At 44.8% G+C, this 21,361-nt stretch overlaps 1 protein-coding gene across 5 annotated transcripts in view; it reads left to right on the forward strand.

Annotated features, from left to right (window-relative positions):
* TRPC4 (transient receptor potential cation channel subfamily C member 4) overlaps positions 1 to 10,181 on the forward strand; it is a 211,898-nt gene extending 201,717 nt beyond the window's left edge. For all 5 annotated transcript variants that reach the window (XM_065581286.1, XM_065581289.1, XM_065581288.1 and 2 more), the window contains 3 exons: positions 6,312 to 6,353; positions 6,636 to 6,725; positions 8,745 to 10,181. In XM_065581286.1, the coding sequence (XP_065437358.1) occupies positions 6,312 to 6,353; positions 6,636 to 6,725; positions 8,745 to 9,464 (852 nt within the window). In that variant the 3' untranslated portion in view covers positions 9,465 to 10,181. The remainder of the gene's footprint in view (positions 1 to 6,311; positions 6,354 to 6,635; positions 6,726 to 8,744) is intronic.
* Positions 10,182 to 21,361: the final 11,180 nt, after the last annotated feature.

Genomic DNA, 21,361 nt, shown 5'->3' on the forward strand with positions numbered 1-21,361 from the left:
CTCTACTGCTCAGCTGTTCTGAGGTCATCTACTCCAACCACAGGTGCAGCTCGCTCACAGACAGTGTAAAAAGACCAGTGATATTCAATTACAATTTACCAACACTTAGGTTCTAATACTAAATGCTGATTCAGAGAGGTCCTTTACCTTCAAAAATTATTGCACACTTTTATTTATTTTTATGTATTTTTTTTATTTTTACCAATGTCATTTTGACATAGCCCAGTATATGCAGTATTATCTTTAGCTATTATCACAAAACGGTACAAAGTTAGTACTTCATTGCATATTTCTAAGACTGGGTAGTCAATAGGCAGACCGCAGGCCAAATCCAGACTGCCAGCTGCTTTTGAATGGACCTCGAAAGCTTTTATTTATTTATTATTATCATTACTGTTATTGTGGTGTAAAAATGTTTCTCTGTAGTCTGGACCTTGATTATACCTTGACTAAGAAAATTTGGACCTTGACAAAAAGAAATTGACTACCCCTGTTCTAAGATAACTAGTATGCTGCTGTTTAAGCAATATAGAGAAGCTGCATTGAAGTACATATATAAACTATGGATTTGTAGTGCAGTTTTATTGACCTTTTTAGGCCTAAATTTTCCAGACTAATCAATGTCTTTTGGTGTCTACAAGTCAACTTGGCTAACCACAATCTGTGACCACTTTTGAAATATAGGCCCTAATTCATAAAAAAAGAAATGATGGAATAAATTATATTATTTTCCTCCATCTATGTGACATGTTTCACTATCCAGATTTGTTATTGATGTAGGATTAAATTTCAGAGCTGTTATTTAGTGTCTTATCACCATCCCGCAATTGTAGATTTCTCCATTCCTATTTTAAACTTAAAGTAGTCTGAAGGACATAGGGGAAGGGATTTGCTAATAACACCTTGAGTATTTCCTCATGCTGCTGACTTACATACAGGAGCGGCACCAGGGTTTTTGGCGCCCTAGGCAGGGGTCCTTCCGCGCTCCCGGTTGTCATCGGCAATTCAGCGACGGGGGGGGTCCTTCTGTGCTCCTGGTCTTCGGGGCACATCGGCGGCGGGTCCCGGAGCGAGTGGAGGACCTGCCGCAGAATTGCCGCCGAAGACCCGGAGCGCGGAAGGACCCCCCCATCGCCGAATTGCCGCTGAGGGTGGCAAAATGCCGCCCCCCCCCAAATCCTGGTGCCCTAGACGACCGCCTAGGTCTCCTAAATGGAAGCACCGGACTTGCTAACATAAGCATTTAAGAGAAACAAGGTGGGTGAGGTAATATCTTTTATTCCGTTGGTGAGGGAGACAAGCTTTCGAGCCTACACAGAGCTATTCTTTAGGTCTGAGAAAGAAGAACTCTGTATAAGCTTGAAAGCTTATATTTCTCACCAAAAGAAGTTGGTCCAAGAAAAAATATTAGCTCACCTACCTTGTCTTTCTGATATCCTGGGACCAACACAGCTACAACAACACTGCCTAAGTATTTACCTCTATTCAGTTTTACTCAGGTTCTTATACCATCCTCATCACATTATCTGAGCACTTTCCAGAAATGTATTAAGTGATGCAACTAGCATTTGTCACGTTTCTCCTTTTTTCTTACCCTTTTCTTTCCAAGGGGAAAATAATGTGAGGTTTTAGCTTGTTTGTTAGTGAAGGTTAGATCAAAGGAGTGCAATCACCCTTGGAATGGAAAGTGGTGACATTTGAGGTGGTGGTTAGATTCTGCAGGAGTTTCTTGCACAGCCCTGGACCAGCCCCAGAGAAAGCAGTGTCTCCTTCAGAGATAAGATTTACCCTAGCCACGGACAGCTGTCAAGCATGATACACATCCCAGAGTATCCTTGATCCAGACCTTTGAGCTTCTTGATGATAAGGCCAGACTTTGAATTTGAATTCTACCTTTATGAAAATTTCTAGGTGAAAAACAATTGGCCAGAAAAAAAATCATGTCTCTAAAAATAATTTAGTATTATTACATTTCTGACCGGTAAATAGATTTTGCTGCCAAGTCTGCAAAACTGTATTGATTGGCTGGCAATTTAATAAATAGGGTAATAGAAATTATTACTGGTATTAAAGTAATGATTAGAGTCTCTCAAATGAGGTACATGCAAGGTCCTATATGTACACAGGACATCAGAAAGGACTTATTATTATCTTTCTTTTTTATCACATGCACAGACAGATTAAGTGACTTGCCCAATATCACACAGAAAATTTGTGGTAGAGCTGGGAATTGAACCAGCATCTTAGGGATTCCACTGCTGTGCTTTAATCACATGACCATGCCTTCTCTTTTATTTGGGCATAAGCTTTCGTGAGTAAAAACCTCACTTCTTCGGATGCATCCGAAGAAGTGAAGTTTTTACTCACGAAAGCTTATGCCCAAATAAATCTGTTAGTCTTTAAGGTGCCACCAGACTCCTTGTTGTTTTTGTAGATACAGACTAACACGGCTACCCCCTGATACTTGATGCCTTCTCTTTATTACAGTGATTAATATATATGTATATATATTTTTGTCCATGGCTGTTCTTCTACCCACAACTTCCAACTGCACTTCACATACAGCTGAGCTGCGTTTAAACATCAACTTTTCTTTAATAAAAAGTCATTAAAAAATCTAAATCAAAGGTTTTTGAATTCTCACTCTTTTTCTTGCTTAAACAAAAGTGACTATTCAAAGAGGTCCTTCTGGGAGTGGAGCACTAAACAAAGAGAATGGGAAAGCTGTGACTGTTTTAAGTATTAACATTTGGCATGTATGCAGCTTTCGTTAAGTTTTGAATCTTGGCAGCACCAATTTTAATTTTATCTTTTTAATAAAAAAATAAATAAATCTTGACCCGTAAACATTTCCTAATTTAGCTTTCTCCATAGCAAAGGGAAAGCTGTGAGTGAAGTCATGTTGAAAGTTTTAGACACAGCTGTGCTGAGAAGAAACAGACTATATAGTTCCTTGTGGGAAAACATCCTTAACTTCAAGATTTAGTATAGTTTCAGTGATTTGATGACAAATTTTCACACGTGACCTCAGTCTTTGGCTGTCCTGGCTATCGTTAAGCACCTAGAACCTTATGTACTTGCCATTGACCTCAGATAAAGTTGGAGGTGGTCAGTACCTCAAAAAATTAAGCTCTGGGGCCATCATTCTCAAAAAGGTCTGTAATTTTGAGCGCTTAACTTCATGAACCCTAATCTTGCATGTTGAAGTGTAGGCACCCAAAAAAAAAAAGGCAATCAAAATTTGAGGCTACCTTTGAAAATTTGGGCCTTAGCCTTTAGGAAACTGTCTGTTTCTTAAGTAGATAACACTTGGGAACTGCCTATTTGTAAGGAGTTTTAGGGGAATGGATGGGGGCACTAGTGTGGGAGGTCAGAGTGGTTTCTTAGAGTTGGGAGGTAAGGCATGTCTCTTGTCTGTAACATGTCCCACTCTACATCACCCTCACCCTGCTGGAAACCCTCATAGGTTTCTGGCACACATTTTTCACAGTTCCCAACCTGAACTGGGAATCAGCAGTGGGTAGAAAGCTCATGGCAGTGAGTTTGCAGAATGTGAGGATCCATTCTGCCGTGAGGAAGAAGAGAAAGGGAATTAGGAGTTGAAGATAGGATCTGAGCATTTTAATTGGAGAGACAGAACTGAGGCATTGAACACTAGTTTGATATTCTAAGTGTATACATGCAGGTGCGCACACACGCACACATTTTTTCTTCTCCAGTTTATCAGTGTTGTGCATTAAATACATATTATAATTGTGGTAAAAATATTCTGGAGATATTTGCACGTTGAAAAATATGGTTAGTACTGTCAGCCAAAATCCTGTATTACCAGGCTGTGAGCTGAATGGTCACTGCACTGCTCCATTGGGAGTTTTGCCACTGACTTCAGTGGGTGCAGGATCATTAAATAACTGATCTTGCTAATCAGTGTTATCTTGCTCCATAGCAGCATAAACTGAGGGAGGCTGAACTTGAGCTGATGTGTTTATTTTGTATTTCACTGTAAATACCCAGAGGGCTGAGCTGTCGTGGTATTTTCTGCAATGCAGGAGTCAGTATTTATTTTGTTTATTGGGTTCACTACCTTTACCTCGAGTTAAGCACATTTCAGTGTTATCTTAAAATGATTTTTTTCCTCATTACCAAATCTTCTGTGGGTCAGATTTGTCTTCATGAACCCTAATGCTGTTAGGATTTCCTCAGTCTTCTCCCAACAAGAGGGAGACATCTCCACCTGGTGGCCCACCTTAAAACATTGCAAGAGCAAAGCTGCTTTAATACAGTGTGGGGGAGGGCTATATCACTTCCTTTGCAAAGGGGTTTTGCAGAAACATTGTACTCGGTGGGCACAGTACTCAATGCATTTCCACTCAGTCTTCAGGTGATTGAGTTAGAAGGGACGTAGTAACTTGTATTTAGCATGCACAAAATTATGAAAGACACAGAAATGTAATCAGGAAAAAGCACTGGAATAACTAGAGGGCAACTGCTCACTTAGGGAACCATTCTCCGCAGTGTCTTTTCAGAGAAGCTACCACAACAGAAAATGCAATGTCCCTCCTCCCTTCCCCGCCCCCTACATCCTGCTGTAGTCTCATCATGACTTTGCAGTAAATTACAAAAGAGAAATCAATCACAAATTACAAACCATCCACTAGTACAGGAATGTTACCAATCATAAGTAAATTGTAAATCAGCCTTGACTGCAAGAGCTGGAGAAAATATATGAAGGCCTGATTTGTTATAACTTCGGTTTTGTCAGGTCTCCTAGATACATTTTGCCATAGGTTAGACATCCAATTGCATTTGGGATGATAAATGTAGGAGGCAAAAATCAAAAATATCAATCTTGCTCCCACTAACTTACTCTATATCTGCCACTGGTGCGACCTCTGCTGGAATAGTGTGTCCAGTTCTCTTGTCCAAAACTCAAGAAGGATATTGGTAAACTGGAGAAGGTTCAGAGGGGATTCAAAAGAATAATTAAAGAATTAGAAAACATGCCCTATAACGATAGGCTCAAACAGCTCAATCTATTTATTTTAAGAAAGAGAAGATTAAGTGGTGACTTGATTACAGTCTATTGCTCTACATGGGGAACAAATATTTCATGATGGGCTTTTTAATACAGTACAGAACAGTATAACACAATCCAATGGTAGGAAATTTAAGCTAGATAAATTCAAACTGGAAATACAGCATACATTTTTAACAGTGATGGTAATTAACCATTGGAGCAATTTACCAAAGGTTATGGTAGATTCTCTACACTGACAATTTTTAAATCAAGATTGGATATTTTTTCTAACAGATCTGCTCTAGGAATTATTTTGGGAAAGTCTATGGCCTGTGTTATACAGGTGGTCAGACTAGATGGTCACAATTTTCTCTTCTGGATTTGGAATCTATTAATATAAGCTAGGGACAATCAAAGGTATAGAATAAGCAAAGACTTCAATCAGCCCATCTGAATTGTTATTGAGGAGATCATTAATTCATGAGCAGAGTAAGAATCAAATTATTTTTTTCCTTCTTCCTGAGACCCCTTAGGTATCTGAGTACAATCAGATGAGATACCCATTGCTTTGTTATTGGTAGTGCTGTGAAGCTTCTTTCTGTTGTCCACCATTTGAGCATTGTCCATCTGGTGATGTGGACAGATTTGGCTTTATTTTGAGTCTGGCCAGTGACCTAATGTTGACCCTTTCATCCAGAGATGAAATATACCATTAATCTGAGGAGACTGCCCTTTGCACTACAGTGCAAAAGTTTACTTGGGTTTTCTCTTTCACCCAAATTCATTCTTCACTGCACCAAACATGAGCAATCAGGCGTTGTGCAGGAAGCTAACGGGTGAGGAGGAAGAATTCACTCTCTAATCTGTGGGGTAGTCATGGGGCACTACTCAGCCCCTGTATAGGTGCTATTCTAGCTTTGAAGGTCAGAATAGTAGCCATTATCCTTCCCCAGCCCCTTTTTGCCGAGGGCATCTCAGTTTGATTACAGATCCTGTGCTCCACTCCACCCTGTCCTACTTAGAGCTCGCACAGATCTCCCCTTTGCAGTATGGAGAAGACACAAGGATGCACTTCTCATTTTGCCCGTCAGCAGCCCTCCCTCCTGTCCAGCTCCAGGATGGGGCTTTCACCAGTACCAAAACTTCCCAAAAGACCTTGAACCAGCCCTCAACATCACTTGCCCTAGTGCATCATATTGCTGTCCTGCCACTTTCAGCCAGTTGTTGATGTTTTTTTAAAAAAATCAGTCACTAGCATTAATACCACTCAGTATCTCAATCTGTTTCTTTTCAGAGGCGTGCAGCTGATAATTTGAGGAGACATCATCAATACCAGGTGAAGGCCCATGTTTTGTTTTGTTTTTTTAGCATGGGTCATTATTAGAGAGGGATGGGATAGGATTTACCCCCCAAACACACGTATTTCAAGAAAAATCTCCTTAATTGAAACAATTATTTTTCATTGAGAAAACACATTGATGAAACATTTTGACTGACTCTAGAAGTGTTAAAATTTTTGTAGTGTCTTAGAAAAGGAAGCAAAAATGCAGTTGATTCAGTGAATGTATGTCCAGTTATCATTGCCAGCGAAACTAACACATTCTTTTAAATCTTTTAGGAAGTGATGAGAAATCTTGTTAAGCGATACGTTGCCGCAATGATAAGAGATGCCAAAACTGAAGAAGGACTCACAGAAGAGAATTTTAAGGTGACTATTTTCATGCTTATCAATGTAATAATAAAATGTCAAATGACTACAGAGCATCAAACAAACAATCATGCAACTGCCATTCACTTACAGCTTAGAGGACAGTCTGTGTGGCCTGCCTGACCACATGCATTCATTTTGCACACAAAATCTTGCTCCTTTTTTTTCTTTCCAGTACATTGTTTTTAGACTTTCATAGCTGTTAAATTAATAAAGAATTATGGGCAGCATAGCCTAATGGTTGGTGTCAAATGACCTGTGTTCTATTCATGGCTATCCCCACCGATTACTAGGTCAGCTTGGGCCAATCATTTAAACATTTTGGACCAGGCTTTTTCCAATGGAAGAAAGAAACAGCTTAATTGGCTAGCTGGGGATCTTCTCTGTGTAGGGGAATCCCGAAGTGGAGTAGAGCTTGTGTGAATAACCAGGCTGCTAGAGCAAGATGGAAATACTTCCACATCTCAGAAAATTAGTTCTTCTGCCATGGAGTGCAGGGCTGGATGGAAGAGCCAATGTAAAACTCAATTCTAGCAACTTATGTTTTTTGCTGAAAACGGTCTGTCACTTACAGCAAGTTATCAGCAACTCCTGCCCTCCAGGCCAGGAGAATCAAACTTTCATAGGCTCAGAGGGTGCTGTTCCTTATGTCCCCTAAGTGATGGATAACCAGAATGTCTTTTTTCTCCCCATATCTTTTCCAAAGTCCATTGTCTTTGTCTCAAAAGCCAGGCAGACTTACTTGGGTTGTAGACTCGAAACTCTGGAGAGTTCACTAAGCACTTTCTTCCATTGCTTGTTAGTTTGATTGCTTGGTTTACCTTATATGTAAATGTACTTTCACTGTCCTCTGTAATCAAGCTGGTCAGACAGAGGAATCCACACTCTTGTGTCTAGAGCAGGCCTGATTTGTGCATTGCCTCTGAAACACATTTTAAGAACACATTTCCAGCACACATACATAACTGTTTGTACACATCCCATTCATACATCACACAAGGATTTTTGGGACAACCGTGTCACCAGTTTACATGTGATACCTTACATGATACCTCTTAGATACGTGTTATGACAACAGTGTGTTGGAGATTATGTGTATCAGGGCTAATATGATGCTGGCAGTTGAGCGTTAAAGTGAGGAAAGATCATTTGATGATGACCTGATCTTGGAAGGGTGATGAGGTTATACTGGTACTGGTTCCTCAAACTGTGGACTTCAGAAGAAATGATGTTCTTAGTATCACTGGGTGTCAAACCACAAAATTCAGCTATTAAAACTTTCTAAACCAAAAAGGCTGGAAGCTTCTTTAAACTAGCCAGTTATCCTGTGTCTGTAAATTTTGGCAGTTGGCATTGAGGGGCTCTTCGGGTCACAGACCCCCCACTCCCTCCTTGTTTTTAAATCAAAGATTAAATTCAGCAGATCTTGATGAAGCTAATGGGAGAGAGGATGACCTCACCCACCACACCTCGTAGGTTCACTACTGTGCCTTTCCACTCTTACAGACTCTCCCCAGTTCACCCACTAGCACCACTTCCTGAACTCCCAAATCCTTAAAACACACAGTTCCTGGGGCCATCCACCTGGAAGCTAGTGCACCTTGTAAAGGGTAATAACATTCAGTGGGTTAAGGAATAGCAGTGAAAATGCTCTGCCTCTATAGGAGTAGCACAGTCTAGTGAGCCAAACAGATATGGGAGGTAAGACAGCCAGAGGTCTCATCCTAGCACTGTCAGTGATTTGGACAAGGGGTCTTGGGCACTTTACATAAGCTCTCAGGATTTCCTCTGGGAAGTATTAATATTCGCTTCTCTGCCTTCCATGGGAATTGTGAGGACTGATCAGAAGCATTTGATAAGCACTTAGAAGATGTCAGAGAAAAATGAACATCCATAATACTATATATTTACAAATGAACACATTTGCTAAAACATTCAGGTGTTGTTCTTTATTACAAAGAGAAAACCAAAACAGATTCCCAAGTTTTAAATGCTTTCTATATCTTCCTAACTTTTTAGGAGTTAAAGCAAGATATTTCCAGCTTTCGTTTTGAAGTCCTGGGTTTGTTGAAAGGAAACAGACTTTCTAATTTGCAAACTTCAAAAATCAACAAAGAAGCCTCTTCTTTGTTAGAGACTGATGAAAACTGTGCGAGTGGAGGAAAGGAGAAAGTAAAGAAAAAGAACTTCAGCCTTTTTGACATAACTACACTGATTCATCCAAGATCAGCTGCTATAGCCTCTGAACCACATAACATAAGCAATGGAGCTGCACTGATGGTGTCCGAGCCCATAAAGGAGAAACAAAAAAGGGTGAACTTTGTAACAGACATAAAAAGCTTTGGATTATTTCATAGACGATCAAAAACAAGCTCCGTGGAAGTGAGTGCAAATAAAATATACTCTGTGTCTGAAGAAGTTTCACAACAACAGGTGGACGAACAATGCGAGAAAACTACTGAACTGGAAGGGGAAAAATTGGTCATGAACTGTGAATTAAGTGTCCAAGGTCTCAGTGACAAGTGCATGCTAACAAACAATAAGCAAACCAACAGTGAGACTTTGGATACACAGTATGAGGAGAATGATTGTGCTGTAGAAACCGAGAAGACAGAGGTACAGGATTCAGACCCGCCCCCACCAGAGGATTTGCTGGACAAGAAGTTGGACGTTACCAGTGACTCGGAGATGAACGAAGAGATAGTTGGTCAGGATGATTATGTAACAACGAGGTTGTGATGCGAGTGGGAGTGAGCATATACAAATATATATATTTTGCATAGTGCTTTTTTGGGCAGGATGTTTTAAAAGTTATATTAGAAAGTATAGAATTACACTTTATAGTATTCAACAACCATGGCACATGAACTTGTAACATAATTAGGTGAGGGAAAGACAATAGAGGAACCTTCTGTTTTGTAGCCTGCTTTAGCTTTCACAATTTGTTTTACATTTTTTAATAAATGGAAGCATCTTGTATTCTTGTACTGTTGCAATAACCCACAGAAACTTTTTAGCTATCTTTTTTCAATTAAAACAAATGCAATTTCTCTCATATGATAGTTGACTCCTATGATAAATATTTTTCTATGCAAATAAAAAGTAGCTTAATCTTGTAAGCCTTTACTTAACTTTTTTAGTTCCTTAAAGATAATGGGCAGCATAATAATCCATAAGCAGTTTCTGTCAATACAATTATTTAAATGGGTAGAAATTTGATTTGCTTCAAATGTTATGGAAATAAATTAAAACATAATATATCATTTATTTATTGAAAGTGTTAATAACTGTACATTATGAATAATTTTCCTATTTGGTTATTTAATTATACTTCCCCATCCCCCATAGAGTTATGACCCTACTGATGACATTGTTACAATTTAATTTGCAAAAAAATTGGGTTGTATAAAATGTTTCCTTTCTTATAGTAAACAAAATGTTTATGGCTTGCTACAATTTTATGACTGTTTATTCCGAAAGAATCCACAATCAGTACCAGCTATTATTTCTCCAAACATCTGCTTTTTCCAAATGTGGACAAACTATGCACTTCAATATACAATTGCTCATTAGCTTCTGCCTTCATATTACAAATGCATTTGCTAAGAGCAAGATTACTTCAGAAAAAAATCCTTCTAAATATTAGAAAAATATGACAATCTGCTAGGAATATTTGAAAGGCAAACCTAACAGAGGTTTTCTGGATCATCACAGAGTTTTGGGGAACCTAATGGATGATTTTATACAAAAATACTTAGACATTCAAATATATAATAGAAACCTGATAGTATTTTTCATAAATGACAAGTGATTTATTGTCTTAGTCAAAATGAGTATTTTTAAAATTAAACAGTATGTTTCTTTTTAATCAGCGACTGGTGTCCTATATTATTAAGATAGAATAAATATAAAAAATGTACACTACAATCTAAAGAAACTTTTGAATACACTACAATAAGGTAGCCATTCCATTCTTAAATTCATCTTGTTGTGGTAGGTTTTACAGTTTATATTGTCCTGTGTTCGGGGATCCCAGAACACAGAATTATCTTATATACTGGATCCCAAGAAGTACATAACAAAGGTGGAATTAACCATGGATGGCTGATGGATTTCCCTGTTTCTGTGATCTGAGTAGAAACCAAACGTTTACAGACACATTTTCTAAAGCTCCTAAGTTGCCCCTACAACATGTAAGTGCCCTTGCATGTGGAAAACAGGTAACCATGAGCTCATGTGAGTTTTGCTTGCAAATGTTGGATTTGAATATTCTCTCCTTTAAAAAGCAACAAAGAGTCCTGTGGCACCTTATAGACTAACAGACATATTGGAGCATAAGCTTTCGTGGGTGAATGCCCACTTCATCAGATGCATGCTCCAATATGTCTGTTAGTCTATAAGGTGTCACAGGACTCTTTGTCACTTTTTACAGATCCAGACTAACATGGCTACCCCTCTGATACTCTCCTTTAAAAATATACCTCACAGAATAGATTCTATATTTGTGTCCTTAGTTTCTTTTTTTTTTTAGGCTAGCTATACAACAGTTCACGGATTGATATTGTTATCCCATGATGTGGCAGCAGCTACCATATGCTCAGTTGGTATTATGTCTCTTCAAAAAATATTGCCTTATAATACTTCTACTGTACAAACTCATTATCCAAATCAAAAATCCAAGTGTTCTATTAATTTCAATAGGACTTTGTAAAGTAGAAATAATTGCTAGTGCAAATTATATGGTCTGATACAGCTGTATAAACATTTCACAAAATGTTACTTTTACCACAGGAGGCCCTTTAGCAGCAGCCATATTCTTCACACTGAGCTGGACCACAACCAGAACCATGAAAGGCACCTCCTTTTCTTTGGCACTTCAGATAAAAGGAACCCCACTCATGGCCCATTGTGCTAGGCGCTGTACAAACAGAACAAAAAGATGGTTCTTCTTCGAGTGATTGCTCCTGTGTATTCCACAGTGGGTGTGCGTGCTCACCACGTGCACCAGTGCCGGAAGTTTTTCCCTTAGCAGTACCCGTAGTGGGGGAGCACCACTGCGACCCCTAGAGTGGCTCCGCTATAGCGCACTATAAGGGGACATGTGCTCTCCCCCCACCCTCAGTTCCTTCTTGCCGCCAGTGAAGGTAGTCGGAACTTGTGCTCCAGCTTCACTGCAGCCTTCTCTTCTCTAGCGGTACTGTTCGTCAGATCGTTTTCTCAACATTAGCTTGGACCCGGGGCAGGCCCTGTGCTCCAGGCTTCAAGTCGTGCGACTCCTGGAGCGACCTCCACGTTAAGTGTCTTTGCTGTCTGGGTGAGACTCATATTAGCGACCGCTGCAAAATCTGTAGGTCGTTCAAACCAAGGATTAAAAAGGAGAGGGACTTCAGACTTAGAGCTCTCCTAATGGAGTCGGCGTTGGTTCCGACCCCGGTGCGCAGATCGGACTTGGCACCGGCCACCGCATCGTCTGTATGCAGCGAGGCCCCTTCGACCAGCAGGCACCGCTCTCCCGCCAAAAAACAGGGGAAGAGCGCGGCCTCGCAACGATGCTGCGACAAGGATAAGGGGGAGGCTGGTCCCGCGCTGGGCAGCCCTCGGTCCCCCCAAGGCTTAAGACCTCCGACTCGAGTGGAGCAGAGCAGCCTGGTGCAGTCGACCCAGACATCCCCGGTATGGATGCCATTGACGCCGGAGGCAGTGCAGGCAGCAAAGGACATTATGTCTTTGCTCGTGCCGAGCTCGCAGCCGAGCACGACCCCCAGGTCTCGGGGTAAGCCCCTGTTAGGGGACCGTCCGGCTTCTTCGGTGAGTAGTGGCTTTTGCTCCGAAGGTCGCTCTCTGCACCGCTCGACGCACAGCGGCCGCTCGTCAAGCGACTCCCGGCCACCGTCAATACCTTCCAGACCCTCTGTCCCGCTGCCGAGACAGGAACCGCGGGCCCCTCCTACCCTGCCAGCCAGTGAGCACAGGCACCAGGAGAGGCGCCGGGAACGCTCCCTGGCCTGACACAAGTACCGGAGCAGATCTCGACGCGATAGGCATCGTCATTCGCGCTCCAACTCCCGCTCGACCAGGCACCGCGGCAGAGGCTCTCCACGTGGTACCTCGTCATCAAGGCACCATGCTTCACACAGTCGTTACCGCTACCAAAGCAGCTCGTCGAGAGGGTAACATTCCTCGTCTTCGAGGTCCAGATCACAAGGGAGACGCCGACACAGGCACCGCTACCATCACTCCTGTGGCACCGAGCGATCTTCAGCCACCTCGGCCTCGGTCCCCTTCCTGTCCTTGGGCCATGCGTCCCCGCAGGGACTCGCTGTACCTCCCGGTACCCAGCAAGCCCAAGGCTACGGAATCCTGTGGCAGGGACAATGGTGCCAGTGGGTGCCGTGACAGCAGGTAACGAACCAGCCCGGGGCCCATTCGGTCGCTGGAGTGTCCCAAGCCCCATCGGCCTCGTCGGGGCGCCCACGGGACAAGTTGACGGGCCAAGACTCGGCAGACCTGCATCCGGATTCCGACTTGGGTCTCAATGCCCCGGCACCAATCATGGTGCCCGACTCCGTGCGTGCCGCGTCTCCAGCACCAGACGACACGATTGTGGCATTGCCACCTTTGGTCCCGCAGGAGGACTTCAAGGCACACCAGGAGTTGCTGAAGTGGGTGGCTTCCAGCCTTCAGCTACAAGCCGAGGAGATGGAGGGACGTCGGACTCCCTCTTCAACGTCCTATCCCCCTCGGCACCGGGCCATGTGGCATTACCATTACACCAAGGTGTTGCCAACATCACCAGTGCCATGTGGCAAACTCCCGCCTCCTTGGAACTGATTTCCAAGAAGGCCGAGAGAAAATACTTTGTGCTGGCAAAAGGTCATGAATACCTTTACTCCCACCCGGCACCTAACTCACTTGTGATTGAGTCGGTGAACCACAGGGAGCGCCAAGGCCAACCCGCGCCCACCCCTAAAAATAAAGACGCCAGGAGACTCAACTCCTTTGGCAGAATGATTTATTCTTTGGCCAGTTTCCAGCTGAGGGTAGCCAACCACCAGGCCTTACTCAGTAGATATGACTTTAACTTGTGGGAGTCCTTGCCTAAGTTCAAGCCTCTTCTCCCAGACAAGGATAGGCAGGACTTCCAGGCGCTGGTAGAAGAGGTGTCGGCAGCGGCTAAGGTGGCCCTGCAGGTGGCGTCAGATGCGGCAGATACAGCGGCTCGCTCCATGGTTTCCGCAATCTCCATGCGCCAAGTGTCATGGCTCCTGTTGTCGGGTCTGTCGACAGAGGCCCAGTCTCTGATGCAGGACCTCCCGTTCGATGGCAAGGCACTCTTTGCTGCATGGGATAAAAGACTCCTGCACCACCCTGCAGACCTTGGGCCTCTATGTCCCCCCTGCGAAGGACAAGGCCAAACTGATTCCAGCGGCTCAGCCTGCTAGGAGCAGATACTAGCCCCCGTATAAGAATCCCAGAGACCAGAAACGCTGGTCTCAGAGGCAATCCCGCTCTACCCAGCAGCCTGGTCCCCCTAAGGGCAAGAGGCAGGGAAAGCGGCGGTTTTGACTATCAACAGGGGGGCACCAGGCCTGTTGCCAGGGAGACCCCCCCGACCAATAAAGTTTGTGTTCTGCAACCAATTGTCAGCCTTCCTCAGGGCATGGTCCCACATAACGTCGGACCTATGGGTCCTCAGTACCATTTCCAAGAGATACGAGTTGCAGTTCACTTCTCCCCCTCCACGCCACCCGTCCACCTCCAGGGGTTTGGGGGATCCCGAGCACGCCCATCTCCTGGGCCAGGAGGTGGATCGGCTACTCAGCCTCGGGGCGGTGGAATGTGGTTTTACTCCAGTTACTTTCTCATTCCCAAAGCAAAAGGAGGTCTCAGACCCATCCTGGACCTGCGCTACCTGAACAGGTTTCTAACCCGTTCCAAGTTCCGCATGGTGTCCTTGGCTTCCATCATCCCCTCTCTATACCCTGGGGATTGGTATGCTGCCCTGGACGTCCAGGACGCATACTTCCATGTCCACATTTTTGAGGGCCACAGACGCTTCCTCAGATTCATGGTGGGGTCGGGACACTACCAGTTTGCGGTCCTCCCCTTTGGCCTGTCCACAGCCCCCAAGGTGTTCACGAAGTGCATGGCAGTGGTGGTGGCCTACCTCAGGAAACAGGGGGTACAAATCTTTCCTTACCTGGACGACTGGCTCCTCAAGGGCGACTCTCGTCCAGAGGTGGAGTTCCATGTACTCCTGGCCACCTGCAAAAGCCTAGGCCTGGTCGTGAATGAGACCAAATCTACCCTTGTACCGGTCCAGAGCATAGAGTTCATTGGGGCTCTCCTAGACTCCACCAAGGCTACGACCTCTCTTCCCCTGGACAGGTTCAAGACCCTAAAGGTTCTCATCGCCTCCATCTCCCGGTTCTCAGTAACCACGGCCAGGGCGTGTCTCCGACTCCTGGGTCACATGGCGGCCTGCACGTATGTGGTCCGCCATGCCAGACTCCGGATGAGGCCCCTCCAAATCTGGCTAGCCTCTCAATTTTCACAAGCCCGGAACGACCTGGACAAGGTCCTCACAATCCTGTCCCTGGTACTGGCTTCCTTTCGCTGGTGGACTCTCCTGAACAATATGCTACAAGGGGTTCTCTTCAGAGAGGCCAGCCCATCAGTAGATCTGGTGTCCGATGCTTTGGACCTAGGCTGGGGAGCCCACATAGGAAACATGCAGACCCAAGGGATATGGTCGACCCCGGATCTGTCCCTGCACATAAATGTCAGGGAACTCAGGGCGATATGCCTGGCATGTACAGCGTTTCTCACGCACCTCCGTGGCAGGGTAGTCAGAGTACTCACAGACAACTCCGCCGCCATGTACTATATTAACAAGCAGGGCGGGACTCGTTCCATAGCCCTCTGCCTGAAAGCCCTGGCCTTATGGGAGTTTTGTATAGCCCATGATATTTCCCTACAGGTGGCTTACCTTTCGGGCGTCCACAATACGCAAGCGGACTGCCTCAGCAGGGTCTTCTCCCCCCAGTACAAGTGGTCGCTCCACTCGGAGGTCACTCATCGTCTCTTCCAAGAGTGGGGAACTCCCCAGATCGACCTGTTCGCAACACGACAGAACTGACGTTGCCCCCAGTTCTGCTCCAGGGGAGGGGTGGGGAAGGACGCGATCTCAGACGTGTTCCTCATGAGCTGGTCGGACCAGCTCCTATACGCCTTCCCCCCACTTCCCCTCATTCCCAAGGTCCTGGAAAAGGTGAAAGTGGACAAGGCATGGGTCATTTTTATAGCCCCGGTGTGGCCCCGCCAGCATTGGTACAAGCCCCTCCTGCGCCTCCTGGCGGCCCCCCTGAGGGCACTGCCGCTCCACCCAGACCTCCTATCCCAGGAAGGGGGGGCCTCCTCCATCCTAATCTGGCCGTGCTCCACCTGACAGCGTGGCTGCTCTGTGGTTGAATGAGGAGGAAAGCAGGTGCTCGGACCAGGTGAGGCGAATCCTCCTGGAGAGCAGGAAGCCGTCCACACGTCGGACGTATATGGCGAAATGGTCCAGGTTTGTCAGGTGGGCGAGCGAGTGGGGAATCTTCCCCTCCGCAGCTCCTCTCCAGTTCGTCCTGGACTACCTTTTGTCCCTTAGGACTCAAGGTCTGGCACCAGCTTCGGTCAGGGTACACCTAGCAGCCATATTGGCTTTTCATCCACCAATGCAAGGGCACTCAGTCTTCTCCCACCCTATGACCTCCCGCTTCCTGAAGGGCCTAGTCCATTCGTTTCTGTGTGCTAGACCCCCGGTGCCACAATGGGACCTCAACCTGGTCTTGTCGCGTCTCACAGGACCCCTCTTTGAGCCGCTAGACACGTGCTTTTGGTCTCACCTCTCATGGAAGATGGCCTTCCTCGTGGCGATCACATCTGCTCGATGTGTCTCGGAGCTCAGAGCCCTAACTTCGGAACCCCCCTATATGGTTTTCCATAAGGACAAGGTCCAGCTTCGCCCGCACCCGGCGTTCCTCCCGAAGGTGGTCTCCGCCTTCCATATGGAGCAGAGTATATTTCTTCCCATGCTCTGCCCTAAGCCCCACTCCTCTAACGAGGAGTGCCGCCTCCACATGTTAGAGGTGCGTAGAGCGTTGGCTTTTTATCTGGATTGGACTAAGCCGTTCCGGAAATCCTCTCAACTCTTTGTTGCCTTGGCCGAGCGGGCAAGAGGCAACCCATCTCGACCCAGAGGCTCTCCCGCTGGATTACTTTGTGCATACGCATGTGCTATGACCTGGCAGGGATCCCCCTGCCACCTATCATTAAGGCTCACTCGATGAGGGCTCAGGCCTCCTCAGCTGCCTATGCCGCCCATGTCCCTATTCAAGACATCTGTAGGGCGGCCACGTGGGCATCTGTTCACACATTTACATCGCATTATGTGATCGTCTCCCAGTCTAGGGACGATGCAGGGTTCGGCAGTGCGGTACTTCATCCTGAACCATTGTGAACTCCTACCCACCTCCAACAGATACTGCTTGGAATCACCTACTGTGGAATACACTCGAAGAAGAAAGGACAGTTACCTGTTCCATAACCGGTGTTCTTCAAGATGTGTTGCTCCTGTCTATTCCACATCCTGCCCTCCTTCCCCTCTGTCGGAGTTGTCTGGCAAGAAGGAACCGAGGGTAGGGGGAGAGTGCACGTTCCCTTATAGTGCACTATAGCTGCGCCATTCTAGGGGTCGCAGTGGTGCTCCCCCACTACGGGTACTGCTAAGGGAAAAACTTCCGGTACCGGTGCACGTGGTGAGCGCGCACACCTACTGTGGAATACACAGGAGCAACACATCTCGAAGAACGCCAGTTACGGAACAGGTAACTGTCCTTTCCTGTCCCAATAAGCTTACAACTGGAACCACAATAATAATAATCTAGGCTTGCACAGATGTTCATGCTTTTGGATCCTACCATGCAATGATTTCCAAGCGGGAGTAAGCTCCAATGATGGAACTTGTTGTTTTCTTTGGCTACCCTTATTAGTATTAAACTTGGTGGAAGTAACTATTTTCTCCTCTTCCGCCAGAGAAATACTAGGGATCAAAACTGTAGTCCCTGAGTGCAACTTCCATTAACATTAATACAATAGGACCAGCCAAAAAGAACAGGAAAAATAAACCACCCTGAAAAGCATTAGCCTGTAACTCATCACTATGCAGACAGACTGGCCCCAACATTGTCCTTGCTGCCGTGCTCCTGATCCCCCTCTAACATGGCTTACGCTGGGAATGCCTGTGGTTGGGAGGCCTGCTTCAGCACTATTTGCCTTGGTTATGATATCATGAAGGAGCAAAACCATGTGTCACACTGAGCAGGAGCCACAGATCAGCAGCCAGTCTTCACTTTGTGGACCCGGAAAACAAAGTTCAGATTTTAAATCACTACCGTAAGGTGCTGAATGACTCCCACCCTATCTGTTTATTTGGGGCATTCAGCTGAAGTTTGACATTCTTTTGTTTTATATTTGGAGGTTAAGGTTAACAAGAAATCCTGCAAATATCTTCCTAGCCAGTTATAAGACAAAACCTATCATTGGGGAGTGAATAATTCTGAGGGAATCTGGTACTTTAGCTATAACTTTAGACAGATGCAGAATGTGTGAAAGTGCAGATACTACAACATTTCTGATCTTTCTAAAACTTCCTCTTTGGCAACATCTTTGCCTAAGGGCATGGGAAACCTTCCCTCGCAGACACATGATACCAAAGCAAGGGACTAGGTCATTAGACCTCTGCTTCAAATTCTACCATATTTGGGCAGTAAGGTGAAAAACCCATTTCCTTTCTGTATCCCAGCTGAACATATAATTATGGCCTGAAAGAGGATGTGTGGAGGGGGCGAGGTGGTGTAGGAGTAGTGGAGGTTACAAAGGTCAGAGTTGAGTCACACAATATGAAATGAAGGAAATCAGGCAATACATTTATCTGATCCAGTTCTTGGCATTTGCTTGCACAATACAGTATGTACCGTTTTCTTCTCATTTCAGTGCAGTGATCACAGAGAGACATATTAGGTCATCTAACTTTGTAAAGGGGAAAACTAAACTGATATAAGCTAAAGATGTAATCTAGTCCACCTCGTTTCCCATGGAATGTTCCCTGCAATGCCTCTTGAAAGCTGATTTTATTAACAAAAAGTAATTTAATTGTGACAGCACAAGAGCCTCACCCTAAGAGTTTGCCCTCTTTTGACTCCTCCTAGCGTTCCTTTCCCCAGCCTAAGTCTTCTCCTTGCTCTTGGCTGCCTCTAGGGTACCATTATCCAAGACCTGTCTGCTCCAGAGCCTACCTGCTTGGGTGAGAGAGGTACTCCCAGCTCCTTTATATTCAGGGTGAAGTCTAATGCACAACATGTGACTCTAGTAAATCAGCAATAATTAACCTGAATGTCCCTCCAAGGTTCTAATGCTAACTCACATGGTGGGACAAAAGGAGATACTCTCTGATATGCCCTAACCATTGTATTGTATAGTTTGATCTTTCCATTGTACATGGAACCAACCCAAGTTGTAATCAGGGTAAAGGAACCAGGTGCCTAAAATACCTGAGGATGTGGGTCTAAATGACTAATTTGGTTGAGAGTTTGACTATAACTTATTTGGGGCGGGGGGTTATCAGAGCTGCATATAATATATACATATCTCATAGAGCTGGAAGGGACCCTGAAAGGTCATTGAATCTAGCCCCCTGCCTTCACTAGCCTGACCAAGTACTGATTTTGCCCCAGATCCCCCTAAGTGGCCCCCTCAAAGATTGAACTTACAACCCTGGGTTTAGCAGGCCAATGCTCAAACCACTGAGCTATCCCTCCCCCATACTTTCACTGCTACTTTATAGTGCAAAATGCTGGGGAATGAGAAAGTATAACATGTCCAAACTGTCTTCATTCCATATAACCTGCCTCAGAAAAAGCCTCCATAGCTTTTCGCCCAGAACAATCTCAAACCAAGATCTATTGACACAGTGCAGGCAAGAGGATCTGAGCACCATCATTGCCAGGAGGCATTGGAGACGTATCGGTCATGTGCTTTAGATGGAAACTGATTCTATCACCAGAGTAGCAATAAGATGGACACCTGAAGGCAAGCAAAAACGAGGCCGCCCAAAACCAATATGTCGAAGAGCTGTGGAAGCCGACCTGAAAAATCTGGGGCACAGCTGGGGAACTATTGAAAGACTTGCCAGAAACAGACAGGAGTGGAGGAGCTTCGTTACTGCCCTAAACGCCAGAGGCGTCATAGGAACGTGATGATGATGATGATTTGGGGGGAGGGTAATATTTTCCCTTCTGATCCACAGGCCCCAAAAGGAGCTAAAAATAAATGTTTATTTTTGTTTTAAACTGAAGAAGACTGTTCGTTCATGGTCACCACAATGGGAGATGGATCAGGCCCTAAATGTCTGCTTCTTTAGTTTCTTTTATTTGTCATCTATTCCTCCCTTATTTGTAGCTTTCTATTGTAAATACTGTCTCTTTAAACAAGTATGTTCAGTATTGCATTTTAGGAGCATCAGAGTTGTATTTGCAATCGCAACAGATGGAGTGCTCGAGATGTAGCAGCGCTTTGCATATCAGCCTCGAGGAAGAGTTGAGCTCCCAAAGAGGGTATGATCACTAATGTTCCCCTCTCAGGAAATTAGTAATACAATCTCACTCAGACAGAACTCATGGGATATTATCTCACTGCATGAATTCAGTATGGTCAATTCATAAAAGCTTGTATTTTATTTTAAATTATTTAATTTTTTTTAAGAAAACAGGAAGAGCACTACTAGATTTGTCTCTTGTGGTCAACTTAAAACAATGTGGAATACAAAATTATTTTATGCTTTTTTCAGTCAGGCAATAAAAGCCATATTAACTAATATGGATAAAACTGTCCTCTCTCTGAAAATTAGGATCTAAACTTCCACAGTAGAAAGACTTTCCCCCACCCCTTTCCTTGATAACTAGTAGAAAAGCTTTAAAACTTCAAATGCAATATCTGAAGGTTTTCCAGAACTCAGTTTTCCAGGTTTTAGTGCAATAATGCCTTTAGCATATCTAAAAACATTCAACTGACTTTATTTAAACCTACTGGACAGCCTACTTGGCTTCTGAAATATAACCCAAGGAGGGCAAGTATTGGTACTTGCGACCAGAGGCACTAAAAGGGAGTTTCACAAGGGAGTTCTCCAGGTGAAGGAGGAGCAATACAGCACCCTTGGGGTAAGTGACTGTCTGTAGTGTGTGCTGCAGTTGGAAGCTGTGAGCTTGAAAAGAAGGTCTGAAAGCTAGAAGCCTCTGGTAATTGGCTGAGCCTTAATCAGTGGGCGGGGCATTCATACAGGCCAGGCCAGGGCTTTATAAAGCAGCGCACAAGCGACCAGGGAGCTTTTGCTAACAGGGAGTTTCGCAAGGGAGTTTGGAAGGGGGGTGGGAAGGGAGCGAGGGTCCCTTGCTGGTTCTATCTGTTTTCCCTTTATTCCCCTTAAAACCTATAAACCAACTACATTCAAAACTTCTTGCTTAAACAACCCTTTCAGCAGACAGGGGGCTGCAGACGGGAGTTTGAGAGGGAGGCTTACGATGGTTAGGAAGACC

This window comes from Chrysemys picta, chromosome 1 (assembly GCF_011386835.1).
Source record: "Chrysemys picta bellii isolate R12L10 chromosome 1, ASM1138683v2, whole genome shotgun sequence".
Taxonomy (NCBI): Eukaryota; Metazoa; Chordata; order Testudines; family Emydidae; genus Chrysemys; species Chrysemys picta.